This window comes from Carcharhinus amblyrhynchos, chromosome 3 (genome assembly GCF_965287045.1).
Source record: "Carcharhinus amblyrhynchos chromosome 3, sCarAmb.v2.hapA, whole genome shotgun sequence".
Taxonomy (NCBI): domain Eukaryota; kingdom Metazoa; phylum Chordata; class Chondrichthyes; order Carcharhiniformes; family Carcharhinidae; genus Carcharhinus; species Carcharhinus amblyrhynchos.
This window is the reverse complement of record NC_137326.1, coordinates 18,171,107-18,184,701: the sequence shown is the minus strand read 5'-3', so window position 1 is coordinate 18,184,701 and position 13,595 is coordinate 18,171,107. Positions and strand designations below refer to the sequence as shown.

General features: G+C 38.7%; 1 protein-coding gene across 1 annotated transcript in view; it reads right to left on the bottom strand.

The window, feature by feature from the left end:
• Positions 1 to 13,595, bottom strand: part of ippk (inositol 1,3,4,5,6-pentakisphosphate 2-kinase) — a 97,502-nt gene that overhangs the window by 63,292 nt on the left and 20,615 nt on the right. Inside the window, exons 2-3 of the mRNA XM_080181787.1 lie at positions 4,365 to 4,421; positions 42 to 137 (exon numbers count right to left, since the gene is read on the bottom strand). Coding sequence (XP_080037913.1) covers positions 42 to 137; positions 4,365 to 4,421 — 153 coding nt within the window. The remainder of the gene's footprint in view (positions 1 to 41; positions 138 to 4,364; positions 4,422 to 13,595) is intronic.

Here is a 13,595-nt window from a genome sequence, read left to right as displayed (position 1 = left end):
GAAAGCTAGCAATCATATTAACAAATTGAAGTTTTCCTTACCCCAGGTTGTACAAAGTTATCACCCAATAAAAGCTTCATCACGTGTTTACTGAAATCCACAATGTTCTTTAGTCGACGGGGGGCTTCTTCCAGTGCCTGCAATATTAAATCATCTGTTCACATCCAAAAATGAGTCTGTACAGTTATGGTTCAGGTCAGAAACTCCAGAGTTGTTATGAAGCCCACCTGGATCATACCTTTTGCATTCTGAATTTAGCTAGGATAAGCATGATACATTTCACTTCAGGTATGATTCAATGACCCACTACGGAGCTTTTATCAAACAAAATTTAATTAATATAGTTAACATGTATGGAAAGAAAATTAGCAAGAACTTTTATCAATTACAAACAAAGAACAAAACAACGATGACAACATGTAACCCTTAACAAATATACCTACGATGTTCCAATCAAACCAAAACCAGACAAAACCCCTTAAACAAGTTCAACACAACAAAGTCTAATACTCATGTGATACTGGAATTGGTCCTATGGTTGGAGAATTGAAAACTCAGTCTTGTAAGATCTAATAGTTCTCTTGACATACCCAGAACAGTTTGAAGTCAAAACAGCTTCCCAGAGCACTGGGTAGACTCTGATCAAGCCACCAACAGCAGATTTTCTACTCCAGGAATGCAAGACCATGTTTTCAGTTCACCAGCAGAATTTCCAAATACAACAGAGAGAAAAACGTATTTTCAGCTTGCTGTCCCTTTTAAACAACCAAACTGCAGCTCCAAACTTAAAATGAAAGAGCTCCTGTCATCTGACCTGCCAACCAGTTTTGTTCCTGACAATGTCAGGTCATAACATCTACTCTCAGAAAGTACCAGACGTGGTGGTGAACAGCCTTCTTGAAATGCTGCGGGTTGACCCACAAAACCGTTGGGGAAGGATTTCAGGATTTTGACCCAGCAGCTGCAAAGGAATGGCAATATATTTCCAATCAGGGTGCTGAGGGGCTTGGAGGAGAACTTGCAGGTGGTGCTGTTCCCATTTACCTGTTGCTCTTACCCTTCTATATAAGTGTTTGTGGGTTTGGAAGGGTCTTTGGTGAATTTCTGCAGTTCATCTTGTAGATAGTACACACTGTTGCTTCGGAATGTCAGTGGTAGAGGGAGTGGATGTGGTGGGTCTATCAATTTTTCTATACCTATCATAGGCCCTATTTATTTCCATTTAGAGAGAAATCTTTTGATCAGAAATTGTTTCATTTATAACAAATAGGATTATGTCTGAGAACATTAGTTTGAGCAACCCATTAAGTAGAAAACAACCTGCAACATCTCATACTTTAAACCTTTAAATATAGGGGCGCCCAATTATGATGACTAGCATCAAATGAAAACTACAAAATAGAAAACTTAAGCACATGATTTTGAAAGTGGAGCATGGAGGGAAGAAATCCAGAGACTCAATAAAAGTTGACTATTTTCCCCCAGACTATATTCTTCCACATGCAAATTTTCACCCATTTCCCTACTTCCCACTCGAGCCAGACTACTTCTCCCCCCACCTAACCTTCACCAGTGGTTCGAAATGTTCCCTTATGGTTTGACAGATAAATAAACCACAGTAGCTTTCTTCAGATCTTGGATTGATGTTTCCAAGCACATTAACCACAATTTGAACTATTTTTTAAAAAGTACGAAGCATAGTTTTCAGTAGAATACAACTAAACTGTGGGAAGGCTAGGCAGCACAGTAAGAATTGCACTCAGTATGTAAAATTGAACTGCCTCATAAGGGCAAGGGATAGGCTAGCAAATTATTGGAAAAAATTCTGAGAGATAGGATAAACTGTCACTTAGAAAGGCATGGATTGAGCAGGGATAATCAGCATTGTTTTATTGGGAAAGATCACATCATGCTAACTAATCAAATTTGAGGAAGTAACAATGGGGATTGATGAGATTAGTGTAGTGGATACTGTATACACAAATCTCCCCAAGCCATCTGACAAAGTCCCAACTGGCTGATCGATCAGCCAAGAACGATATCATACAACACAGGGGAAGGTAATAGGTTGAATCCAAAACTGGCTCTGAAAACAAGGGTGATGGTTGATGTCTTTGTAAACAGAAAATGGTTTCCAATGATATTCCATGGGGCTCACACTATTTGTTGCATATATTAAAGATTTAGACTTAAATGTTGGAGCCATAATTGGGGAATATGCAGATGACACAAAAATTGGCTGTGTACTTGATAGCAAATCAAATAGCTGTTGACTCCAAAATTACATCAACGGGTTGGTGGAGTGGGCAGAGAAGTGGCAAATGGAATTCAATCCAGAAAAGTGTAGGGTAGTACATCAAGGAGCACAAACAAAGCAAGGGTATATTCAATCAATAGGAAGGTATCAAGAGCGTTGAGGAAACTAGAAACCTTAAGTGTATGTCCACAAGTCCTGGAAGGTAGCAGAACCAGTTGACGAAGTGGTAAAGAAAGCATATGCTTTCCTTTATTGGATGAGGCATTGAGTACAAAAGCAGGGATGTAATGATGGAACTGCAAAAAACACTGATTACGCCATAGCTGGGGATTTATGCACAGTTCTGGTCTAGACATTACAGGAAGGACATAATTGCACTAGAGAGAGATCAGAAGAAAGTTACAAGAATGTTGCCAGAGCTTCAAAATTGCAGCTATAAAAGGAGAAATTGTATAGGTTAGGGTTTTCTTTTCCTTAGAAAAGGCAACTAAGGGATGACCCTTAGTCATCTCTTCTAAGTCTAAAACTTAGAAGAGGAGTACAAAATAATGAGAGTTTTGACAGGAAAGACACGTTTCCACTATCTGAGACGTCAATTACCAGCAGACATAAATTTAAGGTGATAGGTAGAAAGATTAGAGGGGACATTAGGGCGTTGGCCATCTGGAATTCTGTGCCTAAATTGGTGGTTGAGGTCAAAATACTCAATTCTTTTAACAAAGTATGGATTTGTATCTGAAGCAATGCGACCTGCAAGACATTTTAATCCCAATTTGAAAAATGGGATTAAAGTAAGTGGCTAGTTTAGTTTTCCTCTTTTCCAACACAGGTAAGATGGGCTGAACAGCCACTTTCAACATACTTACAAATTAGGAACAGGGATAGGCAATTCTGCCCAAGCCTGCATCACCATTCAATAAAATCATGGCTGATCTAATTTAAGCCTCAAAGCCGTATTCCTGCCTACACCCAATAACCTCACCCACTTGCTCATCAAGAATCAATCTACTTCTGCCTTAAAAATATTTAATATTTAGATGAGCCAACTGAGAAACAACATGTAAAATGCAATTTCTCACAAGGCAAGTACTTAAATTATTTTGACAGTACTTTTGCCCAAGCAAAGATTTTTGTATTACTTATTTCAACCTCTGCTGCAGTACACAATTGCGATAAATAAAACAAAATTACTTTAGAGGGAGAAAAACACAGCACTAAAAAAGTATTGATCAAAAAGGTCTGTAGGGGTGAAGTTTTCAGAAAATACTGTTATCACAGAAATGGTAATCAAAAAAGTCTAAAACTATTTACCAGATTTTTCAGCTAGAAGCAAAGCAACAGAACTCACTCTTCAACTCAAAGAAAAACTAACACAATCTGTGTGTTTCCCCTTTCCTGATCTCAGTTTAAATTTACCATCAAGCCAAAAAGATGTCCAGATTTCCAGCAACTGTGATGTCATCAAGCTATGCAAACAGTTCATCACACTTGCATATTTTCACAAGGAAGCAAGTAAAATGCATTGTTTACCCTTTTTAATTAAATTTTACCATGAACAAAGTAAGTATTTGGGATATAGACATTGGATTATGGTAGAAACTGAAATGCAGGATCAAACAAAAGAATTTTGAACATGTGTGTAATCTATCATACTGCAGAGATTTTACATTCCAGAAATTAAAGCTTTCAGGGCTAGACAAGTTTTTCCAACAGTAATTACCATATAAACATGGCGTTGAAAACCTAGGTACACTCCATTCAAGAAGGTGTGACTTTTCCCAAGGGGTTTTGCAGTAGGATTAATATAATAAATGGGCAATAACTCATCAGTTCAGTGATTTCTACTGGATTGCAGTCTGGGACTCCAAAAATGTACCCCATAGGGAAGTGTACAATAATCAACACCTTGAATTTCTATGTTTAATTAAACATGTGCAAGCTGCAGAGATTTCAAAGAAGTAAACATGATAAACGCTGAACTTCACCAACATGCAGCAAAATCTGGCATGACATTTTTAAACAATGCCATATTTACTGATCAGCTGAAAACAAAATCCGGTTTTAATCTGCACACAAATGACTTTACTAGTGACGGAAATAACATTACCTGGCTTGGCTGTGCAAGTTCAATGGGAAATTTCAGGAAACGCAGTACTTGACAATGCTGCAAAAACAAAAGGAAATAACCATTTCTATTTGTATTTCTACCTGTTCATCAAGTACATATACAAGTATGAAGAATATACATATTTATGGCACAAGACCAATACAAACCAACAACTCTAGCTGATCTACTTGTATTCATGGAATTGGTACAGCCAGGGAAATTAAGAGCATTTACTCTTCAATATTTAAATGGAGGAAGAATTTCATCCAAAACTTGTAGCTCTTTACCGAAAACAAGTTTTGAATGAATTGTCTCAATTCTACCTGAATCTTTAAAAAAATGCAATGATTTCCAGCTTTCCAGGCAGCCTATGTGGTTTTTTTTAAATTGCAGCAGCATGCATTATCAGCATGAAATTATGATATGATAATTAATGACGATTATACTAATGTTTTGTTGCTTTAAATCACAAATTGTCTGTACCATATTCGTGTTTAGACAATATGAATTTTATTCAAAATCTTGTCTTTTCTAAAATAAAAAGGGCAAAGCACTAAACATTAAAGAAACTCAACTCTTGATGATATGGTTCAAAGACAGCATTTACTAGAAAAACCAAAAGATCCCCAACTAAATTTCAGCATAAAAGTTAGTTGATCTCAGTCATGTAATTGCGGGATGCTATATTTGGCCTCAAATTCCTTTCTACAAAAGGGAAACAAGTTGGAGTGAAAAGCTCAACTCAATCTTCTGATCATTATTTCACAACTCTGCCACGTACTTTAAGTGAGAACATGATTAAAAATTTGTCAAGCGAGCATTAAAGAGAAAGAAATCTCCAAATACAATTCTTGTCATTTCCATTCAGATACAATGGGAGTAGGTGCATAAGTTATGCTTTTACACCTCCCCAAGCCACCTCACTATGCCCTCAGCTGAACTTGTGGCCTTAATGACAAGTGCAATAATTTACCACTGACCCTTCAACGTGCACAGATTCAAAGTCATTTCATAATCACTTTTCATTTGTTGCATAAATGACCATAACCGGTTCAGTTTAGTCATCCAGAACTTACTGTGAACGAGGATGGAGAAGTGACACCAATTGAGGGAAATAAACTTTGCAGAGCTGTGATAGAGTGGGAGAATGGGGCCACTTGGACTGCTGTGCTCACATTGGACTTGATGGGGTGAACTGTACCTTTCTGAACTGTAATTATCAGGACTAACAGGAGTACACACCCCTTACTGAATGCCATTAACGGAAAACTAAATAATTTGAATTTTTTTCCCTCCCAAGCCAGCTAACCAATTCAGACTGCTGTCAAAAACAAGAGGCACAGTTTCAGAGAGAGTAAATGGATATACACAAACATAATAATTGAATCATCATGCTACAGAACAGTTTGAGAGTATTCATGTATTTCAGTCTCATGTATTTTCACCCTAATTTATCAATTTAAAACATTTAGGCATGCAAAGATATAACACTGATTCATTCTAAGACCAAAAAAATTGTGCCAAAGTTTTCCAGGATCCAATGACATAAATAATCAAACATCATTGTCTGACAACAAACAGTCCTCAGTTGAAACCTAAAATAAAAAAAGTAAAACCTTATTTTTCAATTGCTAGTATGGCTTTTTATCTTCAGTATGAACAAATTTTTTTCAATGTTTAGTCAGCAATGCACAATTAGGGGAACTTGAGGTGTAATAGGTTGCGAAGAACAAAATATCAGTGCGATTGCTGAGACATGACTATAAAAAAAATCAAAACTGGGAACGGGTATAAACTATTTGGAACTTATAGAAGAGGTGGGAAAAGATGGTGTAATTATTTGCTGTAGAAAAAAAATTACACTATTAGTGAGACAGATATAGAATCTACGAATAGAGATGAAATACTACCAACCATCTTAATGAAAATGAAGCAAAGGAAGGAATATGTAAAGTTGAGTTAAAAAAAATTACTATTCCAAAATTAACTGGCCAGGGGAAGGTGAAGGAGATAAGGGAATAGAGTTCCTACAATGTGCTCAGAATTCCTTTATGAAGGGAAAAATCCAGGGTGAGGAAGTAGCCACCCAACAAGTATCCTGTCAGCAGGGAGAACATGGCAAGGGAAAAGATGAAGTTAGCAGAAAAGTCAAAGAACAATGAAATAGTAAACTGGTAATAGGAAACTAAGAAATCAGGGAATGTAAACCAAAATAGCAAAATATTTAACGTATCATAAAAAAAATGGAAAATTGGCATCAGAGCAAAGGCATGGGCAGATATTTTAAAAAAACACAAGTAATAATGAAATAGGAGAAATATTGAATTACTTTTCTTCAGTATTTATCGTAAACAGATGAGGTGGATATGCAAAATAAGATTAGAAATGATATGGCCACATTTAAAGTAAAGGAGGGGAAATCATTAAATAACCTAATCAAATTGAAGAGGATAAATCTCTGAACAGATGGCTTGCATTTCCATAAGGTCTTCAATAAGGTATTATGTAATAAACTAAACAAATAGAGCCAGAGCAAGCAGGGTCACAGAACAAGTACCAGAGTGGATGGTTAGATGGCTGAAAGAAAGAAGGGTAACAGCAACAGGCAACTACTGAGAGTGCTGAAACCACAACTGTTCACAGTATAGTCGTGGAATCAAAAACAGTTGCTAAGTTTTCGAATGCCAGATCTTTGGAAGTGGCGGAGATAGTCAAAACTGAGGACTGTAACAAATTACAAGACAATATTAATGAATATGCAGAACGCACATAAAGTGGCAAATTAATCACAAAACAGATCTCCAAGTACTGTTTATTGTGGGTTTTAGAGCGATTCAATTGAAAAGTTATGCTTTCAACTATGAAACAGACGCTCAAATTAAGTTATCAGTTGTTAGAAATGGCAAATGTATACAAAGTTTTAATTAAAATGATCTCCTAAGCATAGTGAAATCTGTTATACTGTCTAGATTCATTATCAACTACAATTTTTCAAAGAAAGATGGTACATAAATCTGTGCTGCCACGTTTTTGAAAGCTGTCCTAAAACCTGAAGGTGGTACACTGTCAAGTTTGGACCAACGGCGACACATCTCCAAATGAAAAATTTAGCTTAAACCTCTTGCAGGTGACTAAGCCAATCTAGGTTTACACTTCAGTATAGCATTAAATGGTGTATTTTTCTTCTGTCTATTCAGGTGGACGAGAGAAATAAAGAAATCTCCCTGTCGCCCAGCCAATATTATTTTGCAATGAATAATGTCAATTTTGGTGTTCACTACATTGCTATCCATGGGATCTTTCAGTGCACAGAAACAATGGTACACATATTTTAATAATAAAATCGCTGGGCATGGAGCACCTGAAGACGTCCTCTCACTAAGGCAGGCTCTATTGTAAATATAAGCTTCCACTCCACATGTCCACCCACTTCAGTCACTTCTGTTGTTAGTGTTGAATGGGATAGTATTTCACAACTGATGGCTTTCAATAATTTTTCCAGCTATTTTCTTTGTGAAAATGCAAGACAGCAATCCAAAATATTCATTCAATCAGGAGAAACAGTGAAGTAGTTTCAAGGGAAAATTTATTCCTAATTTCAACCAAAAAAAGTGCATACAAGTAACTTGGGATAAGCAAATTATTGCTACTGCATATAGGTAGAGAGATTAACAATTCTGGCAGTTGGTATTAGTTGTCAAAGGGGGCCCATTAGCTCAGTTGGGTGAATAGTTGGTTCGTAATCTCAGAGCTACGGCAACATTGCAGGTTCAATTCCCATACCAGTTGGAGTTACCATGAAGGGCTCTCAACCTTGTCCCTCGGGTTAAATCCCCACCAGTCAGCTCTCCTTCAAAACAAAAAGGGGACAGCAGCCTATATTCCTCTGGGACTTTGGCAACTTTCATTAGTTGTCAGTTTTTGAAGTGGAGAAGAGGAGTTTAGCAGCAGTGCAATGCTTTGAGAGGCCTGCAAAACAAATAATTTTTTTTAAAAAGCTAAGTAATTTGCATCTTACAAGCATTTGCTGTCTTATCCCAGGCAAAATACCAATTGTGTGTTACAAAAATAAATTACACAATATACTCAGTACTTTTATAAAATGGTGTAGTACAGAAGGCAACCATTTGGCCCAACTCCTGTGCCAATTGTTATCTAGTTAGAAAGGTAGAAGGTAGGCACAAGGAAGATAAATGGAACTCCACTGAAAATGTACCTTACTTGACAGAATGAAAGATGCGTACAACTGAAAAATAGTAATTCCTTCAATAAATGTGACAACTAGACCAATATGACCAAGAGGTAGTAAAAGTTTAAAATTTACCATGTTAAACTTCTCCTTTCTATACTATTTGCCTGCGTTGCTAATCAAAAAAAACACCATGAAAACATTACAATGGAAAGAGATATGTTTTGATTTTAAAAAACGCTCCATCTGTGAAAACAAATTGTAACCACTTGGAGATTGAATGTCTTTTATTTCGGTTTCTTTTAGAAATATATCAATATTCAAGTAAAACAACCAAAGCAAGTCTTGATAAAATTGCTGAAAACATGTGGAAGTTACATGGTATCAAAATACAGCTTCATTAACTTGAAGCTCAATAAATCATGATAACATGAAACAGAACAAATATTCTACACTTGACCAAGGATACAAAATTTAACAACACAAAATCAAAGCAATTTACTTATTCCTGGAAGAATTAGTTTGCACATGCTCATCCATTTCATAGCTTCAAAAAAAACTTTAACAATTTAATCAAATGAAGGAGAAGTCAAAGTTGTAACTAACATGAGAAATATCTTATATCTACAATACAATCATTTAGAAGTGCATTTGTTTTGAGAGAATCATCTGAAAGCCAGTAGTAATTCACTCAAAATGCACAAGTTGCACTACATACAATCTGTCACCGCCCACCCGCACTCTCGGTCAGCTCTGGTTCCTCATTGTAGTCATCAACCCCATCTGCCTAAGATTCCACCCCCCTCACAATTTTCCCTAATGCTCCTTTCAACTTCATCTCATCCACAATGCTTGATTACATGTTTTCTTACCTCATTCCCACTAAACCTCTAACCAGACTTCCCTTCTTGGTCTTCAGAGTAGCTATCAGTACAGATAGTTTCCTCGACTCAAGTACTGTCATCTTGCTTTTCAAAACCATTATCATCACTCATTTCAATCAAAAATACCATCTATGATCTTTCTGTAATGGTAAACTACTGTCCTATCTCCAATCATTCTTTCCTTTCAAATCATTAAAAGAAACCGTCACCTCCAAAATCCGTTTTGTAACTCGGATTTAAACTTTCATTGCTAACACATTTTGGCTAAGATCAACTGTAGTATCGACATGCTGTGCTTGGTTGAAGTCATTAAGTTACACTTCAGCTTCATTTAAAGCAATTTTTAAAAGTGGCATCTTGGCCTTTTGGCTAAGATGCAAATAAAGATCAAGCCTTGGAGGAGGTGCAATGCCTACTCCAATCAGCTTGGATCGTGTAGATCAAGCCCAAGACAGGAGATGAGAGCCCTGTTTTGTCAGCTTGGATCAGGAATGTCTCAACGTGTTGAGACTCTGAATTGGACTTGATTGGATTGAATTAGAATACAAAAAAAAACACAGCACTATTCAAGGTCAGAAACATCTTTTGTAATTTTGACCATAGTACATTTGCCCCTCTTGCTCCCTCTGCTGGGCAACCAGCCAAGTAATCTTCCCCAAATGCATTTATTGCTGACTGGCTGCCCTTGTCAGCCTGCTCTTACCCAACTGATTATAGGCAAAGCACCTCCAGCAATTGCCTCTTTCTCCCTGTCTTATTTCTTGAGAATTGTCCAAGGAGATCTCTTTGCCTACCCCTTTCCATTACCCTCCTTATTCAGATGCCACCTTGAGAGATTATCTTCCACTTAACTTCCACACTTGTGCAAATAACACACAGCCTTAATTTTCCTCAACCTTTACTTTTTCGCCACCTGTATGTTACCAGGCTGCTTATCCAAAAAACAAGTCTTGGATTAACCACAATTTCCTCCTTGAAAAAATCCAAGACTACTTTGCCATAGTTTTCTGACGGGCCTAAAGATTTTTTTTATTGTTCCATGCAATATGGGCTAGGCCAACATTTATTGCCCATTCCCAAGTGCCCTTGGAGAATATTTGAACGAAGAAGGATGATATTAAGAACAAAGAACAACCCAGCACGGGAAACAGGCCCTTCGGCCCAACGAGCCCGCGCCGCCGCATCACCCTACACCTATTCTACCTTGCGTGTCTACAAATGGAACCCCTAACTTAGCCAGATTCAGGGGAGAATAGTGTCAATTTAGTAAACCAATCAGCCTAAGAGCACATCTTTGGGGTGCGGGAGGAAACCGGAGCGCCTGGAGGAAACCCACGCAACCACAGGGAGAATGCACAAACTCCCACAGACACAGGCCCAAATCCATGTATCTGCACAGCCAGCAGTGCTAGTCACCGAGCTGTTGCGGCGCTCGTCTACCGGTCCACGATCAAGCACACACACCGACATGAAGTACTAGGCCACTCCCGGAGCCTCCAAGAGCAGCCCACGCACGACCCACCATGTGCATGCCCCTCGTTTGACAATGAGGTGGACCTCCACCTGCGGAATAAAAAGACAAAAACGTTAACTTACAAGTCTGCATTTCCGGTGTCTCCCGAGGTTCTGACCTTATTTAATAGCCCCTACTATAACCCTCCATCCTCGTTTCACTCATGTGTCTGTCTAACTGAACCTTAAACGAGTCCAACGTTCCTGCCTCCACCACCCTCCTCGGTAGCGCGTTCCATACCCCCACAACTCTCTGCGTAAAGAACCTTCCTCTCACATCCAAGTTATACCTCTCCCCCCTCACCCTTAAATCATGACCTCTCGTATTTGTACCCAGTTTAGGGAGCAGTCTCTCACTATTGACTCTATCTATTCCCTTCAGTATCTTATATACCTCTATCATGTCCCCCCTCAACCTCCGTCTTTCCAAGGAGAAAAGTCCCAGTTTCTCCAACCTTTCCTCGTACCCCAGCCCCTCCATGCCAGGCAACATCCTGGTAAACCTCCTCTGAACCCTCTCCAGAGCCTCCACGTCCTTCCGGTAGTAAGGTGACCAGAACTGGACGCAGTACTCCAAATGCGGTCTAACCAACGTTCTATACAACTGAAGCATTAGACGGCAGCTTTTATACTCTATATTGTTCATCAACTATAGCCAGAGACCAACACTCTGATCTCTTGGAATTCCTCACTGTTGTTTGTTTCCCCCTGCCCCAAGTACCAAGCATTCACAGGTAACTCAAGTACCAGGCATTCTAGCCCGTGTGTGCAGCTCAATCTTCAAAACCAAATGACCTCAGCTTCCAAATCTCCTTACTTCATAGAGACTCCAGGTCTAAGCTCCAATACCCTTAAATTCTGCAAATCTCAAAGCTTAAAACATCAGCGCTTTCAAAACACTTATCAACAAAGCCTAAATATTATCACATAACACAATAATGCAGGTCAGCACAACTTTGCCACTGTTTACTGCATCAACACAACTGGATTCAGTAGTAATTTAGTTATTCTAGTAAATTCAAACCAATCTAAAGATTACAACAGCAAAATGAAAACATCTTTAAACAAGTTAAAAGTTACCTTTATTCCAAGTACATGATAATGCCATAGCGTTTGCCAAAGTAAAATGCCCTTCAATAAACTCCAAGTCAAATCCCAGGGGATCCACCTTGAATTAGTTGCAGAGACTGAATTTATCCCATGAATGCATCTCTGTACCAAACATGCCCACAAATGCAAGATGGACAGGTTCTTTGCTCAGGTTGCCTTGAACCATGTTACAAGAGCTTTAACGTCAGGATGGACAGTTGTTCTCAATCTCTTCCTTGACGAGATTTGTTGAACTATTCCAAGATGTTCTCTTTCATTTTCAGAATGGCTGCCAAACTCAATAGTGGATTCTCCCGCTCTTACGTCCACTTTCCTACCTGCTCTATCAGCTTCATCATCTTTCTGATTGCTGACACTTTCACACAGGTTTCACCAGACATGCACACTTTGACACTGATTTTATTTCTTATTGTCACATGCACTGGTATACAGTGAAAAGCACTGCTTCTTGCATGCTACACAAAAGTATACCGCTCAGCGAGAAGGAAAGGAGTGCAGAATGTAGTGTTACAGTCATAGCTAGGGTGTTGAGAAAGATCAACTTAGTGCAAGGTAGGTCCATTCAAGTCTGATGGGCAGCAGGGAAGAAGCTGTTCTGGAGTTGGTTGGTATGTGACCTCAGACTTTTGTATCTTTTTCCCAACCGAGGAAGGTGGAAGAGAGAGTATATCCAGAGTGCAAGGGGCCCTTAATTATACTGACTGCTTTTCCAAGGCAGCGGGAAGTGTAGACAGAGTCAATGGATGGGAGGCTGGTTTGCGTAATAGACTGGGCTTCATTCACAACCTTTTGTAGTTCCTTGCAGTCTTGGAAAGAGCAGGAGTCATACCAAGCTGTGATATAACCAGAATGGTGCACCATAGAAAGCATATATAAAAGTTGGAGTGAGTCGTAGCTGAAACGCCAAATTTCCTTAGCCTTCTGAGAAAGTAGAGGCGTTGGTGGACTTTCTTAGCGAGAGTGTCAGCATGGGGGAAACCAGGACAGGTTAGAGGTGATCTGGATACCTAAAAATTTGAAGTTCTCGACCATTTCAGAGAAATCTTAAGACAAAATGATGGAAGAGTCAGTGTGCAGTGGAACTGTCACTGGACTAGTATCCAGAGAATCAGGGCAAGACCCGAAGACCCAAGTTCAAAACTCATCGCAGCAGATGACGAAATCTGAATTCAATAAAAATCTGGAATTAAAAGTCTAATGATGACCACAAAACCATTATCAATCGTCATAAAAATTCATTTGATTCATTAATGTCCATTAGGAAAAGAAATCTGCCAAGCTAACCTGGTCTGGCCGACATGCAACTACATCGCAAAGTGTTGGCTGTCAAATGCCAACATTGGGTAGTAGTTAGGGATGGGCCCCAAGCCAGTGATGCTTACATCCCGTAAATGAATATAAAGGATTGCAATGTTCAGCACCTCTGCAAATCCTTGGATACTGAAGCAGTCTGTGTCCAATTGCTGATAGTGATGAAGAGTGTCGGACAATACAGCATGATATAGATAGGCTGGTAAATTGGGTGGTGAAGCGGCA